General features: G+C 49.5%; 1 protein-coding gene across 1 annotated transcript; it reads right to left on the bottom strand.

Annotated features, from left to right (window-relative positions):
• Positions 1-3,332: 3,332 nt before the first annotated feature.
• On the bottom strand, positions 3,333-17,952 carry DRD4 (dopamine receptor D4). Its single transcript, XM_030039596.2, has 4 exons — positions 17,517-17,952; positions 5,316-5,428; positions 4,373-4,920; positions 3,333-3,612 (listed from the first exon to the last, which is right to left on the bottom strand). The coding sequence occupies exons 1-4, from the start codon at positions 17,790-17,792 to the stop codon at positions 3,410-3,412; spliced, it is 1,140 nt and encodes a 379-aa protein (XP_029895456.1). The 5' UTR covers positions 17,793-17,952; the 3' UTR covers positions 3,333-3,409.
• Between the last annotated feature and the right edge of the window lie 231 nt (positions 17,953-18,183).

Consider the following 18,183-nt stretch of genomic DNA (forward strand, 5'->3'; position numbering starts at 1 on the left):
AGGTCTCTGGCAGTTGATGAATGTCGCTTTTTGGCTGTTTACTGGAAAAGTTACTCCTCCTGATGCGGAGCTTAGTGGGCAAGGCAGGCCGTGCCGCTGACAGGAGGGACTGCCACCCGCTGAGGGTGCGGAATTGGTGTCAGCAGGGGGAAGGCAGCAGCGTGCCAGCCTCCCCCAAAGGAAACTGTTCTCTGATGGAAAGCCAAGCACGAAGCGAAGCTGGATGAGCACAGAAATTACACGCGTAAAACTCCCGGGAAGGCAAGAACAGGCAACTCCTTAGATTCCCATAGCAAAATGTTCACTCCTTCTGCTTCCCAGAGTAGTACTTCAGTATTTGTAATAGTTTTTTCTCACGCTGTTAAATTGTGATCGCCTCTTTTCTAAAGCTTAAAGACAATTAGTTAATTGAAAAGACAGTCTTAATGGAGCCCATGGTAATGCAGCTAATTTACAGGGCTTCTTGCCTCCATCTTATTGCCCATTAAGTTTCTGACTAAATGGAACAGCGCAAATGTCGAACACCTCACACTGCTGTTGGGCTATGCCGCGTGTTTGTTTTCAGCGACCTGCCTCAGCACAAAGCTCGCGGCACGGCGGCGCTGCAGCCGAGGTCTGTGTCCGCACCAGATCCATGAGCTGGTCGTTCAGCTGCCGGCGGCTGCGGCCAGGCCAGCGTGGGGAAAGGCAGGCAGCAAGCAGTGCGGCTGCTGCTGCTTCAGTCCGAACCTCCCTTAGCGCGGGTGGCTTGGAGCAGAGGTGCTGTTCTCGGAGAAGGCTGCCAAGTCGCAGGGTAGTGAATCTGTGGATGGAGTCGCTCCTCAAATAAATGAGGGTGAGAGGGCAGCCTCTCGCATTAGAATGTGGCGAAGGTTGGCTCTGAAGCGGCACCTGTGGCGTGCTGAAGCTGCCCTTTCAATCATCTCAGACACGGCTTTCCATTGGAAAATATTTCTGTTGCTTCACCCCTTTGGCTCACCCGGCGTTCTCCACGGAGAACCGGCCCTGTATGGTACTGCTGGTTTGAGAAGCAGAGCGCTGCGTGGATTCAAGGACAAGTACAGCTACATCATGAGGTGAGCTGAGATACCAGGTCCTCAGGCTTGCTGGGGCCCCTGCTTGTGTGGGTGACTGGGCAGCAACTTACACATATGCAGAGGAAGTCCTCCACTAGCCTTGCTACATACTTTGTGGCCGAGTACCTTGGTTACTGTCTGAATTTTGGCTTTACTGCACTTTTTTAAGGGGAAAAAAAAAAAAATTTGTAAGAGAGTGGGGCAACTTCCCTAAAAGAAAAAATGGTAGGTATGAGACATCTGTAACTAAAGCTCTCGGGGAGCTTCCCATCAGAGCCCTGCTATCTGGGGCTGCTGTGCCCCAACACAGTGGCAAACTACAGAACTCAGAAATCTACAATATAATTACTGGGAATTTACTATGTTTATTTGCTGATGATAAATTGAGGAGCAATTGTTATTCTTAAAGAAAAGCTTCACACCTCCCTGCAGAACTTTTTTCCTTTTGTTTCTAAGCAAACAAATTACCCCTTGGAAAGCAACAAACCTACACAAAAATCATTACTTAGACTGCTGTTCTGTGCAATAATAATTTTCTTCCCTCCTGAGCCTCAGAGAACAGCATTAGCCGCTCCCTCTGGCCACCCCTGGTGTCACTGCGCTCAAGTTTACCTCAAGGTATAAAGGATTTTTTTTCCTGCCGGCTGGAAATGGTTCCTGGCAGGTCTTGTATGGCTCGATAAGGAATTCTGGAGAACTAGCAATAACATCATTGTGCCTGTGGATGGGTAAATCTAAAATTACTACTCGGCAGCCGCATGCACTCTTACAAGGACCTTACAACTCTCATCCTCGCCAGCTTCGTGTGTTCTGTGTCCCAGCGGCCTCAGTGCGACCCGTCACCATTCCCAAGGAGGGAAAAATACAACATTTAGCAAGGCAAGAACGCTGTTTTGTGAGCTGGTAACGAGTGAGGCAGCTGCGAGCAGTCAGTTGTGCTTGGGTCTCCTCATCAGCCAGACGTTGCTGTGTGGGATGAGCAATACTCGTCCTTCTAGTGCGCTGGGAAAGGCCACTGCACTCCAAGCTGTGGGATTGCAGAGCAGTGCTGCCCCACAGCAGTCACTTTAGATTTCTCTAGGTCTTGGTCCAGTTTTGGCATTTCTCAGCCCAGTTTTGGCATTTCTCAGCCAGGGCCAGCCTTCCTGCCCTGTGGGGGTTGGGAATACCGGACAGGGCCATTTTGTTTTGGTTTTTTTTTTTTTGTAGGACTTTAATGTCCCCTTGTCAAACATCAGTAAAATCAGTCTTTGGCTTTAAAATTATCACGGGTAAGGGGAAAGGAGATCGCACAGGTAGACAGACCCTCATCGGGCATGTGAACATCTGGGAAACAGGTTTAACAGCCTTTTCCCCTGCCAGACTCCTGTCCCTGTTACCTCACAGCCCTGTTAATGCCACCCCAGCAGCCAGGGAGGCCCAGAGCCAGCTGCAGTCATGCTCAAGTGGCATGTGGGGCCCCGCTGCAGGACAGCCAGGCTTGCGAGTAAAATGATGCAAAATAAGAATATAATTCATGATCCTCATCAATCTGTGGCAGGCTAAAGCTCTGCCCAGAGCCACCTCTGAACTGAAGTGGGCTGAAGAGGGATGAATTCAGCACTTGACCTTTTCTGTACCCCAGGGGGCTTCTTTGCTGGGGCAAAGGAGGCAGTCCAGCTCTGGGGGACACGGCCTGTCCTCACATGCATCAGCGGCACTCGATTTTGCTCCGCACTCACATGCTTCGTTTGTCCTCATGGTTTAAATCACACGGACCTGGTGGAGATGGGCTGTTGCCAGGCTGGGCTGCAGTAAGGGAGGGCTGTGCATCGGCCACCTCCTTCAGTAACGCTGCTTGAGATGGAGCGGGGAGGATTCCCCCCAGCCTGTGCAGGCAGGGAGAGCAGGGAATTTGTCTGCAACTCTCAGGGCCAGAGCAGCTGGAGGCTTCCAAGCTCTCCTGCCTCCCTGGATCGTGGCGGGCAGGAGGGGTGTTTTAACTTTGCTTACTGACAGCTCAGAGAAGCCCAAACCAGACCAAACCTAAATCCAAAGCAAGAGCTGTTCTGAGAACTGTCCCGTGGCACCTCTTCCCACTTTTGTCAAGCACCAACTTTTAAAAAAGTGGCTACGCCTGCAGTTTCCAGTGGGGAGGGTATCTGAGCTGTATCCACTGGTACTCACCTGTGACTCCTTATTACAAAGAGCTGGGAACAAGCATCCTCTAGCTGCTGTCTCTCCTCCTTCCCTCCTCCCCAACAAAGACAGCAGACCTTAGGCAGAAAAAGATCTTTAATGAACTATACAAAAAACAGCCTGGTTGTTCCTTCTCCCCGCCAGTTCCAGTGGGCTCAGCAGAAGAGGTGCAAGACTTTGCGGAAGAAGTTCCTGAACTCCGCGTTGAAAACAGTATAAATGATGGGATTGAGAGCACTGTTGACGTAACCCAGCCAAGTGACAGTGCTGGTGACTTGAGTGGGAATGGCGCAGGACTTGCAGAGAGCCCTGGTAATGTGGACCACAAAAAAAGGTGTCCAGCAGAAGAGGAAAGCACCTGCCAGAAGGATATTAAAGAGAGAAAGTGATGTGAATGTTAAAAAGGGTTTAATTTAACAAATGCAGCTTGGGCCAAACAAGAATGGGGACAGCTCGGAGTGCTTAGGGAAAAAGGAGCAGATGTGCTGACACGTAGAGCTGGGCTTATGCCCAGACAAAAAATTTAGGACGTCTTTCTCATCCTAAACGTTGATGAAAAGTCTAAGTTATGTATTGTTTTGGCTTCACATTTAAGGTATTAGGAGTCACAGGTTTCCCTTGAAGAAAAGGCTGCATTAGAAACACCGTACATACGTTCTTTCCCAAGGGTGGTGTTTGTTGGCGCTACTCTGGCTCAAAGACATACTGAGATGTTCAATGGATAAATGTCCTCTCACAACGAGAGATGGGTACGGCAGGTCTTAAGCCAGAACCAGGCTGTTCCACAGGAACAAGGGGAGGGTGGGTGTTAAAACGAGTCCACACGTGACGGAGAGGGAGGAGGACCAGTGACATGGCACTGGGGAGGTGGCACAAGAGGGAGGTGGCTTTTATCTCACCCTCACCTCCTCCAGCAAGGAGGAAGCACGGTTCTCAGCACAACAGCTCTCATCGCTGCCCAAGCACCCGTGCCTGGGCTGTGTGGCTCCTGGCAGGGGAGTCGGCGAAGCGTGTGTTCGCTTCGCCAGGTTCAAATGAGTCCTGCCAGACTGAACCCTGCTGTAGGACAACGCAGCACGTTTCCCACCCTTCCCCAACCATCACCGAGCACTACTCACCGACAACGACAGGCAGCACCCGCATGGCCTTCCGCTCCCGGCCGTTGATCTTGGCCCGCTTCCGACTGTGTCCCGGGTGTGGGTACTTGAGGTGTGGGTAGGAGACAGTCTGGATCCCATTGTTCATCACATAGTCCCCAGGGTGGTCAGAGCGGGCGTAAGGGTTGCACCCCTCTGGTTCCAGTCCGGTCTGCTCTCTCTCAATAAAGGTTGAGGGGTGATACAGCTTCCTGTTGGCCCCGTAGATGCTGCCCCTTAGCTTGGCCTTCCTGGCTTCTTCCCAACGCTTGAGTCCTTGGAACATGGCGCAGTACAGCACCAGCATGACGGGGCAAGGGATGAAGAAGGAGCAGATGGAGGAGTACACGATGTAGTTGTCATCCTCCAGCTGACACAAGTTGGGGTCCCGGTTTGGGACGTTGTTGAGGCCAAATATGACTGGGGATGCTACAGCAAAGGCGAATATCCAGGTGGTGGATATAAGGATCAACTGCCGCAGGTCGATTTGTCGCCGGTTGTAGTTCAGTGGGATTGAAACAGCGATAAACCTGCCAATACAGGCCCCAGGTGAGTCAGTCCTAGTATGGTGGTGTCACCACTGGTAACATAAGCAAGTGGTCCCAAAGCTGCTTGCCACTGTCATCCCCCCCATTAATTTACTTCCATAGCCAAGGCCTGGACTACAACCAGTCTCCCCCGAAGAGCACCCAAAGGCACAGCTCTGGCCTCGCCACACAACTGTGCTTTCAGCTTGGCCACCACAGGGGTGCTGATGGGACAGAAAGCTGGTGATGGGGGAGGAAGGTAGGGCAGAATGCCCTCCTTAGGGGAGACCAGGATCCGGCCTCCCTGCAGGGGATCCTTGCAAGGGCGTGTATGGAAGCAGCTTGATGCCAGGACACAGCGCTCCCTCCTCTGGCGTGAGGAGGAGGAAGGCACTTACCGATCCACGCTGATAGCACAGAGGTTGAAGATTGAGGCTGTGCACAGCATCACGTCCATGGTCATCAGGGCATCGCACAGCACCGTGCTGAGGGACCACACACCTCCCTGGAACTGAAAAGATCCCCGGGGTCAGCAGATGCCACGTCCTTTAAAATGACACAAAACAACTCTGTGCCTGCATACCTCAGCCACTCATGTTTTCCTCCAAACGAGCAGCCTGAAGTCGAGCAGCCTGCCCGTGGCACGATACTCCCCTTCCAGCAAAGCAGTGGCACACGGAATTATCCCCACGCGAGAGCTCACAGCTTGCTTAGGGCTTCGCGGCTCTGGCCTGGCTGGAGAAGTGAGCCCACAGACCATTAGCACTGCCAAGCAAGTTGTGCTGGGCAGAATAATGGATGCAGGGCAGCCCGCTGCCTTGGGTTAGTGCAGAGTGACAGCCAGCAGGCTCAGAACCCCCAAACTCATCAAACTCACCACTCCAAAAATCTCCCCAGTAATGCAGGGCTAAGCATTCACTGCGCAGCATCACTAGCTGCCGGTCACTGAGGGAACAGGGAGAGGCTCTTCAACAAGTGACAGAGCACAAAGCTCCTCTTCCATTTTTCATGTCCAAACTGCTCCAACATCCTGTTTGCAGACAATGTCAATAGTTTCTGTGTGTTACACAACTGTTTCATTCTGTCACACTAAGCACAAGGCCAGCTTCTTGAGACTACGTTCAAGCTAGTCAGACATAATCTCTTGTTCATTCTCTCTCTACAGTTGCAGGCACCCAGGGCAAAGCAGAAGTGCTGCCAGTGAGAGGATGTGACCAGATGTGTGTCATTGGTTTGTATTACTTGGAAGTGTTGACTCTGCTATACAAAAGATACCAGTCAACAAAAAATCTATGCTACTGCATCCCAAATAATCCCCAGGAAAAAAACATCAAAGCCAGAAAATGCCCATGGGTTTGCGGTTTATCAATACCAGCCTGTGGAACAGGAACGTTTGCTCAGCAGTGTGCTGTGAACCCGGCTGTTGGAAAATGGGAATGGAAGGAAAAGCTCAAGGAGCACAGAAATAAGTCAGGATTCATTAAACCCTTCTTCAGCACACGGCACCAACTGCTTGTCCAGACTCTCTTGAATCCAAAACTGATGAACTGAATGTCAGCTTCCTTTCCTTGTACCATGACACCTGCCCCTAGGATGAGACCATAAACAGAATTTTTCTATCTAATTTTAGTACAATAAAAGAGGGCGCTTTTTTGTTTTTCCCTGACACCAAAAGAGGGGCTCAAAACCCCGCACAGCTCAAGCTGAACCCCTCCATCCTAGTTTAGCAGTTGAGAGAAAGAAAGACTCCCTCGTTCCCCCATATCAAACTCATAAAGCTCTGTCATTCCACACGACTCAGAAGGCTACACCACTGTGTGTGATCTGTAAGCACTGACGCCAAATTGAATTCTTGTAAAAAACCACTCAGTTCCAGGCACAACAAACCAAGCCTCTTGTATCTGTTGTAATCACGTCTTGGGCCTGTGTGCCATTTCTGTGAGGAGCAGGGCACAAAGCGGTAGTGCTGGCAGGGCACAGAGAGAGGTAATCTGGCAAGAAATAAGACAAGCTCAGCAAGAAATGCGCAAGCTCTCCTGAGGGACTGGGCTGAGCTGTCTGAGGGTCCTTTTTTGGAACGGAGCATGTATTTCACATGCCAGCAAAGAATCCTCCTCCCTGGAGGTTCAGAGAAATTGTATTTTGAGATGGTGCTGTTCCTACTAAGCACCAGCCATGTTATGGCTGAAACAGGAGCTAAAGGTACTTCCAGATCTAAAGCTGTCCTCACATCGTGGCTGGCACATCTGCTCCCAGAGCGGTGCAGCACCTTAGAGCAGGGGCTGGGAGTCAGGGGGTTCACAAAAGGCTACTTACACCTTCTCTACAGGTACCCTGAGAGTCTGGTTTTCAGCTGAGTCATTTCTCAGCTGGCGGCATACTCCTTTCATACTCACATTAACACAGAAGCTTGTGGTCACCCTCTGAACAGGCCTATGGCAGAATTTAAGGAGCTGAAGCTGTTGCAAAAACCACCACTGGCTCTCGGGACTGCCTCTGCCTGGGGCCAGAAGCCCCTCAGCTCATGGCTGCTGTGTCCTGTCCCCTCCCTGCAGCACTGTTTGCACCAGCCTCACCCAACACCCCAGCACTGCTTCGTGGAGATTTAATGTCCATGCTGATGTGACCTAATTACTGCCAGGTAGGGTCAGAGCACATCCGGATAGTTCAGTCCCTTTGCAAAAAGCCCCATATATACAGAATATATATATATACACACATACATATATATATATTCTTTATATCTATATATAGTATATAGAATATATTATATAGAATACACACATGTATAAAATTATATATAGTATACAGATATTATACTAATAAGCTATATATTATATTTTGCTGTAATAGAAGATGTATAATATACTAAACATGTTTATACATATTGTGCATATATAGAGGCTTTTAAATATTTTATATATTATATTATATATAATGCAATAGACATAATTTTATACATTATATATAATTTATCCATATATTTCTATATAACACATGCTATATATGTAATATATGTATATTTCTAAAATATATTTTAAATTATATTTGTTATTCGATTATATACAAATAAACATAAATATAAAATGCCTCTGGGACTTTGCAAAATATCAAACACTATATATACTCTCTATATACTATTTACTATTGTATAAAATATATATTATATATAATAAATACTACTATAACATGTGTATCACATATAACATATATAATTTACTATATATTTTTATCTCTATATAATGTGCTATATAAAAATTGTTTTTAATAAATATATGTGAGTCCCAGGGACTTTTTTCTATTTTATATGTGTAATACATTTCTATACATAGCATTTATCAATATAGTAATAGTATGTCTTAGTGCATTAATAGATAACAATATAATATAGAACATCTATAAATAATGTCTATACTATCTATCCTATATTATGGCAATATGTAGTAAAATACATAAACCATACATAATCTATCGTTAAATTTACAAACCAGATACCATACATATATATGAAACTGCTCACTGGCAGAGAGAAGTGGCTGAGCTGCTCAGCCCAGCCCAGGAATCCCTCAGCCTGCCGAGCAGTCGGGGGGGGGGCTGCACTTGTCCCCCCAACAGACACACGGCTGCCAAACTGAGGACCCTGACCCCCCCCACTGCCTTCCTGCATTGGGTCCATAACAAGTGCTTTGGTACCAGGAAGATATTGACCCACCTGGGGAGGCAGTTGTTAAGAAATGAGGGTGGGGAGCCAAAAAAAGCAGTTCAGCATCTTAGGAGAGGGAGCAAAATGCCTGGCACCTGGCTTGGGGACAGCAGAGGAGGTGCCAAGGGTGGGGAGAGGAGCTCAACCTGTGTGCCAGTGCAAAGTGAGGAGTGATGGGGTGAAGCCAAGAAGAGAAATAATTAGACTGTCGCTGTATTTGGTTCTAAAACAGGAGGAGTAGGGAAAAGGGCTTTAGTTTACTCAAAAATAACACAAAAGCAAGCCACCCATGGAAACAGGTGTCACCTCCCAACACTTGCACACAGGTAAGACGACTGAGGCTGGAGAACAAACTGGAGGCACATCTTTCCAGGAGATGCCTGCGCTGCGGGAGCGGTGCAGCCGTGCCTGGCCGGCCCTGAGCAGCACTGCTCACTGAGGCACACAGCCAGGGTACTTCAGGGGTGAGCCAGGCAGTTCCACTTCTGCTCCACAGCTGCTCTCCCATCTCTCTCCAAAGCAAACCTATAGCAAGCATCAGCCCATGCTCATACAGTCTAGCTTTGCTGACCTTGTGCACAGTTCAGGAAATGGGTATAGATTTGTTCATGTATAAATGCTAAACAATAGGGTTTGGTTTTATTCATCCCAGCACACAAAATGGAGCCACATGGGTAACGCTCTCCATGTAACGCTGGGCAGGTGCAGAAACCCCTGCCAGGAACGGGGCAGGCAGCTCTGCAAGGATTAATATCGGGCAGTAATGATGTCATGCACAGGATTATGATTAGTGGAGCTGTAAAGCCAAAGTAGACTCTGAAGAAACTGTTTGGCTATTTTTATATAGCCATCTCCTTGAGAGGTAGCCCCAACCTCCAGGGGAGGGCTGGATTCAGACCTGAATGCTTCATTCAGCCTTTTCTCTAGCACAGATCAACCACCACAAACTGAATTTGGGAGCTGAATCAGAAAAAACAAACCTCAAATTTTTGCCAAGCTCACTGGGATCCTGACAAGTTCAGTTCAGATTATGAGAGAGAAAATTTGATTCTGGGCTACAGTTTTCAAAACCTGTTTGTGATTTTGGGGCACTAATTGATTCTGAAAAGGACAAGAGCTCTCAGGCTGCAGCACCTTCAGAGGACACAGCCTTTGCCATGAAATTCAAGTTGGGCACTCAAAAAATGTTACAAACCCTCCCCTTTCCCCACAAACCCCCAAGACTCTGACTTTGGGGAAAGTGATGCCTGGAGGGTTTGAGTGTGGTGGTTAATATGGCCATCCTCACGCATTTAAGGCTCAGACTATATTCTTGCCAGAGCTGTGCAGAGCATGTCACCAGCCTTAAAAAAGTCGTAGCAGGTAGGCTGGCTTGTGGGGTTATATTTGCAGCTTTGTTTTATTTTGTTAAGGGACACAGCTTGCCTATAGAGCATCTGTTTTGCTGCACAACTAGCTGTCTGTGTCTCCTCAGCTGCAACACAACTGATAGCGCGTCGCTGGAGAAAAACAAGGGGCCTCGCACTGAAAAAGCACAGAACGCAAAAAAGCTGATGAAAGTGGAGTTGCTCTGGAGCACTTCTTAAAGGCGGCTTGAGCTGTTTATGATCCCTAAAGCTTTACACCGTGTACCTTGATGGGCTAATCTTCTGCAACCTCCTGTAATTAGGTACCACTTAATCACATGACCCAGCAAAACCAGCTATGCCTCTAATCCAAAGTCACTCACCCATCAGGGAGGTTCTTGGCACATTTTGCTAAGGTGGGCAGGCAAGAAACATGGTACAACGGGAAGTCCTATCCCAGCATGTCTTGGAGGAAGATGGAAAACTATATGGGCAAGAAGGGTCATGCTCTGCCCTTAGCTCAACGCTTCATGGCAGACAAGGAATGTTTATAGGAAGGTGATAATGATCGCTGCTCTGGACACAAGTCAAACCCCTTTCAAAGTGGTATTCCAGGTGCAGACTGGCTGCTTTGTTTAACTGACCAAGGTTGGCAATGCCAGTAAATTCACATGCAGCCACTGTGGTCTCTTACAAGATACCAGTATCTATCTCACTACAAACGGCACTTAGGTTCTGGATCAACCACCATGTGCAGAGGAGGAACAAATCCAGCTGCTTCTTAGAAAGAATACAAAGAGGTTTTGGAAAAGATTTTATAGGATGGTCAATGGCAGGAGATGGACTTGACTTCCCAAACACCCTTACAGGCTGCCTTCCTAGCTAGGGTCATTTTGATGTCCCTATTCCTAAGCACAGCCCATTTATAAGAAAAAATCTGCCTTTTTGCAAGCAAGCTTGATGCCAGAAGACCTCTTACACCGCCAGTGCTTCTGAGGGCATGAGGCAGGACAGGGCCAAAGGTTTTAGTCTTATTTCCTATAACAGCTCCTGTCTCAGTCCTGCAACATGCTTCTGCATGGCACTACATGGCAGCTTCATACCTGCCGCTCTTGCCAGCCCTGCAAAAAGGCTCACTAAAAAGCAGAGCGCACAAAGCGATCCTTCGGTTTTTGGTGGTGATGGCATCTGAAGTAAGATCCCCAGGCAACAGCAGTGTGCAACTGCATGAGGAGATGCCCAGCTGAATTTCCGAACAAGTGCCTGCCTGCCCTCAGTGAAGCCATGGCTCAAGCACATAGCATGGAGACTGGAAGTGCTAATCCTAAGAGGCCAGGCCTGCCGAGAAGGCTATGGCACCAATCAGAAGAATAATAATCCTTGCAAGTGGGCAAAGTCCAGCATCAGAGTCAAAGAATTGTCCAAATGCCCACAAGAAGCTGACCCTGGGCCTTTTTTTATGAGCCTTGACAACTGCTACATTCTCCAGAAGACACAACGCAACCTGCAAGGGGAGAGGAAGGAGAGGGAGTGGGACACAAGACAAAGGTGGCCTCACAACCACTCTAATGTCCTTTCTCGACTTAAATCATTGAGGTCAAGGTTTTTCAAAAATGACAAGCAAGTCTGGTCATCCACCTGAAACATTATGAGGGCCCAAAATTCAAAGACACCTCCCCCCCATTTTTGGTCACTGAAAATAAAATTGTTAGCACTGGTTTATAATTGCTGGCCTGTAGCACCTCCCCAGTGTTCTGTGCAGAGACTGTGTGGCTCAGACATCAGTCAGGCCTAGAAGAACATTTATTTCCACGAAAGCTGTAAGATTCCCGGAAAGACTAATCTCAAATGCTTCTGCAAAAAGGATGACATGCATTCACAGAGAACCATAGAAAATTTGGAGGGTAGAGGTCTGGTCTCTCATCAGAAGAGCTGCATCACAGGCACATGACATGCTGCAAAAAAGAGATCTTTCTGTACCAGTGGTGCACTGACACCCTGAAAGTTTATCCAGAACAGCATCATCCCCACCAAGAAAACAGCTTGTGTAATTAGTACTGGCTGCTCTATCACTCTGAGGATCTGCAAGGCAGAGTGCCTGCTTGGAAAGACTCATCTTCCCTGATCTGTAGAAGGAGCCGGGTAAACATGCAGATCTGCTAAAACTGTTTCTTCTTTTTCGTAATCAATTACACAGATCTTAGTGGCAAAGATGTTTACATAACCATGCTTTACATGGCTCCTGCCAACAGCTTCCTGGATCAGACCCCTTTCACAGCTCAGGCACTCAGCACGGATTAAGGAGAGAGCTGATCAGAGGAACGGTTTGCGGAGCGAGGCAGGTAAGTGGTATGCTCTACAGCGGAGTGTAAGAGTGGAAGTTGCTCAGCCTGGCACCTGCCCTAATTGCTGGGAATGCCTCCAGTTAATGAGGACTATATAAACTGCTGCTGTGGCTCCTGCCATTGTCACAGAGCCTTTGGGCAGAGGAAGCAGTTAAACACTGCTTTTGCAGTTAAACAAGCCTTTGTAGCCATGCAGCCCCCTCCCTGCAGATTTCTAGTGGGCAAAGCCACTCAGAGCCTGATGATATTCTGCAGTACCTCCACAGTACCTTGTAGCTCTGCTTTCTTTTGTGTCCTCACTGTCTCAGGGGATAACTCCAGGCAGACTGGTATCTTCTCCTGGCCTCTCTTCACACAAAAGCAGGGCTTTGCCTCTGCAGAATTACCGTGGACCCCTGGGAGTGCCCCAGGCCACCTTCTTCCCCCTTGCTTCCCATTATCCTTGCCTTACTGGCACTGGGTTGCTAGGAAAGCGCTTCACACTCATCAGAAAGACAAGGCCACTGCAGAAGAGCAGTCTACCTTCCCCGTGGATTTTTACCTTTCCATGTCATAGTGCTAATACCTGAGATTCCTGAGCAAGTTGGAAGATAAGTGCCTTCTGCATATCGGGGCAGCCTGCTGTGTGGTAATTAACAACTGGCAAACACTAGAACATATCTTTGTTCTGTGTTTGAATAAGTTCAGTGGAAAGCACTGGGCACATCTGCATCACCACACTGATTTGGCATGTGATTGCCTGCGTACATACTGATACCTGCACATTGGCTCAGTCACCCCTGTGTAGTAGCTAACAAGAAAAATGGCAAACAGCACTAATCCACCTCCATCCAAACCAGCACTCCAAACAGAATGAGGAATTATCAGGATATGGAAGTTCACCTGGTTTTCTTTAAAGATGGTATATTTCTGCAAAAGAGAAACTGGCTGTAAACACTGCCCTGTCAGGAATTCACTTCACATCCACAGTCTCAGGAGCTGTTCAGTTTGGAAACAGATGCTTTAAGCCAGTGCAAAGCTGATGTTTCTTCCCTTCCCATTCATAGGGTGCTTCTTGGTTACATCAGGTTGTGGAGAATCAGAACTGACACATGACAGCAACATTTGGATTTATGGAAGACCAGCTTCATAAGATCGGTTTTAACGCTCTTTCTCATTAAGGCCCCAAGCGTTAACTTGAGCTACTAAGGTAGGTAAATTTGACAGGACAAATTAATGAGGAAAGAAATAGAGCCTGAAGAACTCCCAACAATGCACAGTGAACACAAGAGACAAAGATTTAGGACAGGGCAGGAATTGAGGGAAAACGTTCATCTCACAGAGAGAAGGCTGGTCTGTGGGGAGAAGAGGTCTACAGGCTTTCCTGCACGCCTGGAGAAAGCCACACAGCTTCAGTTCAGTGGGAGATACTGATTTCCTACACCACTGGCCTCTTTCCGAAAAAAGTTCTCTCAGCCACAGACAGTGCATTTTTATATGTGTTGAGGGAGCCTAATGCAACAGGACCACAACTGGCCAGGAGTAATAGACACCACTCCTGCTCACCATCAGAAAGCCACCACACCACCGTGGTGCTTCTCCCATAAGCTGCACGTGTGAGGACAGGACTGGAGAAGGTTTGCATTAGATGGCCCCATTTCCCTGCCCTTCTGCCAAGCTCCAATTCCAGTTCCAGTCAAGACTGCAGTGATTATGAAATGGTACAGAAATTAAACATTTGTGACCGCACACGCCAATTTCTCCCTTGTCTAGAACCTGCTTTCAGCAATCCTCCAAGCCTGCAGGTACAAACAAGGGACATCCAGAGAGAACTAACACACAATTTGGCTTCTTACAGCCAAGACCTCTGAATCCTCACCACAGATTGAGTTTAGCTGTGACAAAAAATTATGCTGGCTCTTTCAGAAGTACAAAAGGAGAGTATGTGTCAACAGATGCTGCTAACACATCAGAATAAACTTTCTTAACAACTAGAAATAACAGTCAAGATCAAGGCCTCTCCCACTGTGCTCAGGTTTCTGTAAACAGCAGCAAAGGATAATCCACATCTCACAGGAAGGAATCCCATCCCCACTGAAGCTTGTGGGAGATCTATTGTTTTTTGGGGATGTCAGATGTCACCTCAAAAGTTTAAATCCCTCCACCTGTCTTCTAAAGCCCTGACTGGCAGGGATGTTTCAAAAAACCTAACACAAGAGGCCATCTCACAGGAAAAAAGCACAAGCTTCTACTGCTGAACTGAGGAAGTGGTCAGAGTTTATTGTTCTGTTCCTGCTAAACAAGAAGCAAAAAACCACCCTCTCAGACAGTTTTCAAGTTTTCCAATAAGCCCTCAAAGTCCACCTTTACTCTGTCAGGAGCTGTACTAAAGTTAAAAAAACCCAACCAAACAAAAAAACCCACACCAAGAATAAAGGTTGAACTGAACACTCAGGACTGTCCATGCCACGTTTTCATTGGCTAAATGAAATGGTACAGAGTGCCAAGCTGAAATCAAGCTAGTTTTAAACATCAGCAATCACTATACTCTGCACCCCCTGTCCAAGTGTCTGATTCTGATCTACTGTTTTCACTTTTGCCTCCAAGAAAAAAAAAAACAACAAACCAACACAAAAATTCTGTCCCCTGGCACTGACTCAATGGCTACTCACACTTTTCCTTAGCATATTTCAGAACAAAATGAGCTGCAAATCCAGCACCAACATATAGGAGATTATTAAAAATGAACATGAGCACTATGAGCTCTGAGCCCACAGAGAAACTTCCAGGCATGAAATGGGTACTGCTTCAACACAGACAACAGCCTAAGCTGCCCGACATTTCAAAATCCCATTGCCTGCTCAAGGAGGCTGTGATTGCTGCACAGAGCTGCCTTTCTCTCCATACCTGTACAGTACTTCCCACACCCACTGTGCATGACCACTGAGTGGGAGAAGTGCAGATCCTGGTGCGTGCTCTTTTTACAGGGTCTCTTATGCCTCTGAAAGCCTGCCTTGTTGCAGGAGCTGCAGAAGTTGGAGGGAAAGACAATTCTGTCATACGCCACCTTCATTCCCTGTTGTTTAACATCCTGAGTGCAGAGACATGGAAGAATTACACCACATAACTGATGTTTATGAACAGCTATGGAAGTGAACACACAAAGTATCGTCATAGCCAAGGCACAGGCTGGACATCCCAGGTTTTTAAAGCTCACACAGGGCTGAACACCCGTTGCCTGAGCATCCAGAATTTGTGGGATGTCTATGGTACCCAAGGAAAGCCCCACAATATTCATGCCCAATTGGAAGCATTTTCAGAGGTTCCCCAGACTATGTTAACCCGCATTTTACATATACCAGCAAAACACAAGCCTGCAGGCTAGAGGAAACCACACTGGTGATGTGTGTGTCTGCTCACAGAATCAGGAACTGGAGGCATGGAGAGACGACAGAAAGAGCAAGGAAAAAAAGGGAATCCCAACTAGCAAAAAGTAGTTGAGAAGAATGATGAAGACAGAGGCTTTCTAACCACCAAAAGTGAGTTAACGAGGGGAAAGCAAAACCACCAAACCCAAACAGCACGGGGGTGGGAGGGCTCCTGTCAGTGCAGTGGAAAGAAAGAGGGAAATCTAATGCCTCTGTTCTTCACTGGTTCTTCTATGGGTCCCCAGATGAACCTGTCCCTCCAGAATACCTCTCTCTCCAGAGAGGTCACAATGTCCTGCAAAATCCTAGGATGAGGTAGAGAGGCTAAAAGCATCCTAAGCCCTAATCTGCAGCCTGCCTTGCTTAAGAAAGTATAGGCCCATCCCAGTCAGGTGCTGAGCAGCAGCCCTGGCATGGGAAAGAAGGGGAGATGCTATGGCCTGAACACTGCTGGTATGCTCTTGTGTTAGCCTTCAAGGATGGGAACACCATTCGGTCTCATGGGGACAACCCCTTTCGCTCCCTGAGGAGGCACTTAAGCCGCCATGTTACAAATCATGTGGCTACCAGAAAACGCAAGGTTCGTCTGACACACCCCCCCTCCCCCACCCCCAGTCCCCAGACTACAGTTTGCTGGGGCTACTCACTGTGCACAAGGTTCCGTGCTGGCTCTCCCCACATCTGGAAAGAAGAGGCCTCCTCTTTCTTCCACACCACCAGCTATCGCAAGGACAGGTGCAAAACAACTGTGGGTGCTTTCACCCACTTGAGCAGGGAAAGAGCCAGTGGCTGGTACTAACGGGCAGGCTCTAGTGAGCCTCCTCACCCCACTCCAACAAATCCCCCCCGCAATCACAAAGCATTATCAATCCTCTGGCAGTAGACATTTATCTCCCTGTTACAGACAGGCAGAGCGAGAGATGCAAAACCACTCAACCTCAGGATCTCCTGTTTTTCTTTCCCTCCGCTGTCACAGTCTATTGGAGGTGAACAGGTTTTGGAGGTGAACAGAAAACCTGACCCAAAGCCCCCCAAGGTGGCTGTCCATGACCACCATTGCACACAGGGTCAGCTCTATATGAACCAGAGAACCTGCCAGGAGGAGTCCTGAAGAAAGCCGACCAAAGCCACCTTGATGTAGGGTGACCAAATCCCATCTAGCTCCCTAACAAGACAACTTCTTGTACTCAACTCGACACGGAAACCCGTTTCCTGGCTAAAGATCTCCCTTATCACCAAAACCTGCTCCCCTTATGCCAGACAGAGCACAGCACAGGAGCTCTCTATCCCCTCCTATGACCACTTGCTGGTGACAACCTGGGAAGCGTACAACGCAAGGGCTGCCCAGAGCTGCTGGCCCGGCCAGGGGCTCACACCCCACTGCATCTCCACTCGGTGCCTTTGCAGCTCGGTAATTGCCCGGTAGGACAATGCGTGAGCCCATGAACTTGCCCTAAACCGGCTGCCGCTACCATCACTCGTGGTCCTGCAGCGGTTTTGCGCTGCAGGCAGCCAGCGATGCCACGGGAGACGCGGAAGGAAAAGCCGCCGTGGTTCGAAAGCGGCACAAGCATCCAGGGGCTGTCTCCGGGGGCTGGGCAGCGGCGGTGGCCCTCCCGAACCGGAGAGATGGAGGTGGGGAACAAAGGCGGAGAGCGGCTTTATCCCTCCGTACCTGGTCTCCTGCCGATTCCACCCCGCAGCCCTGTAACTTTCGGGATCCCCGGGCACAAAAGCCACAACCCCCAGTCCCACCGGTGCCCCCGCAGCCCCCCCCTCCCACCCCGGGCAGCCTCACCTCGGAGTAGACGTAGAGGGGCAGGACGAGGAGGGCGAGCAGCAGGTCGGCGATGGCGAGGCTGACGATGAAGTAGTTGGTGGTGGTCTTCAGCGCCCGCTCCGTGCAGACGCTGAGACACACCAGCCCGTTGCCGCCCACGATGAGCAGGATGAGGACGATGCCCAGCACCAGGGCGGCGATGTTGTGGCCGCCCGCCGGCGCCGGTGGCGGCGGTGGCGGCGGTGACAGGGCGGTGCCGTTGCAGGGAGCGGCCCCGGTGCTGCCGTTCCCCATGGCGCCGCGCCGCTGCCCGGGCAGCCCGGCTCATGGGAGCTCCCTCGCCGCGGGTGCCCGGTTCGGTTCCCGCCGCCGCCGCCAGCTGCGCTCAGCCCCCGCGGCGAGCCTCCGGCGGCGGGCCGACCGACCCCAAACTTTCCGCGAGGCGGGGAGGAGTCTCCGCCGCCCGCCCGCCGTGAGGCAGCCCCCACCCGGCTCCGGCCCCCGCCGCTCCAACTGGGTCACCAAGCGGCTTACGGGGGGGGCGGCGGCGGCGGCGGCGGGGGGGGACAGGCTCCCGGTGTCCCGTCGCCGTCCCCCCTCACCCCCCCCACGATGAGCCCCCGGGGAGCTGCCGCCGCGGGGGACCCTCAGCCGCTCCCGGTCCGGAGGTGAGGAGGGTCGCGTC

Source organism: Aquila chrysaetos, chromosome 16 (genome assembly GCF_900496995.4).
Source record: "Aquila chrysaetos chrysaetos chromosome 16, bAquChr1.4, whole genome shotgun sequence".
NCBI classification, from domain to species: domain Eukaryota; kingdom Metazoa; phylum Chordata; class Aves; order Accipitriformes; family Accipitridae; genus Aquila; species Aquila chrysaetos.

Bases quoted from the DNA above. Each gene is read 5' to 3' on its own strand.
- DRD4 (XM_030039596.2), bottom strand. From the start codon at position 17,792: ATGGGGAACGGCAGCACCGGGGCCGCTCCCTGCAACGGCACCGCCCTG. The intron at 5,429-17,516 runs GTGAGGCTGCCC...GGATCTTTTCAG, and splicing joins CCCTCTACGTCTACTCCGAG to TTCCAGGGAGGTGTGTGGTC. The intron at 3,613-4,372 runs GTGAGTAGTGCT...TCCTTCTGGCAG, and splicing joins GGTGCTGCCTGTCGTTGTCG to GTGCTTTCCTCTTCTGCTGG.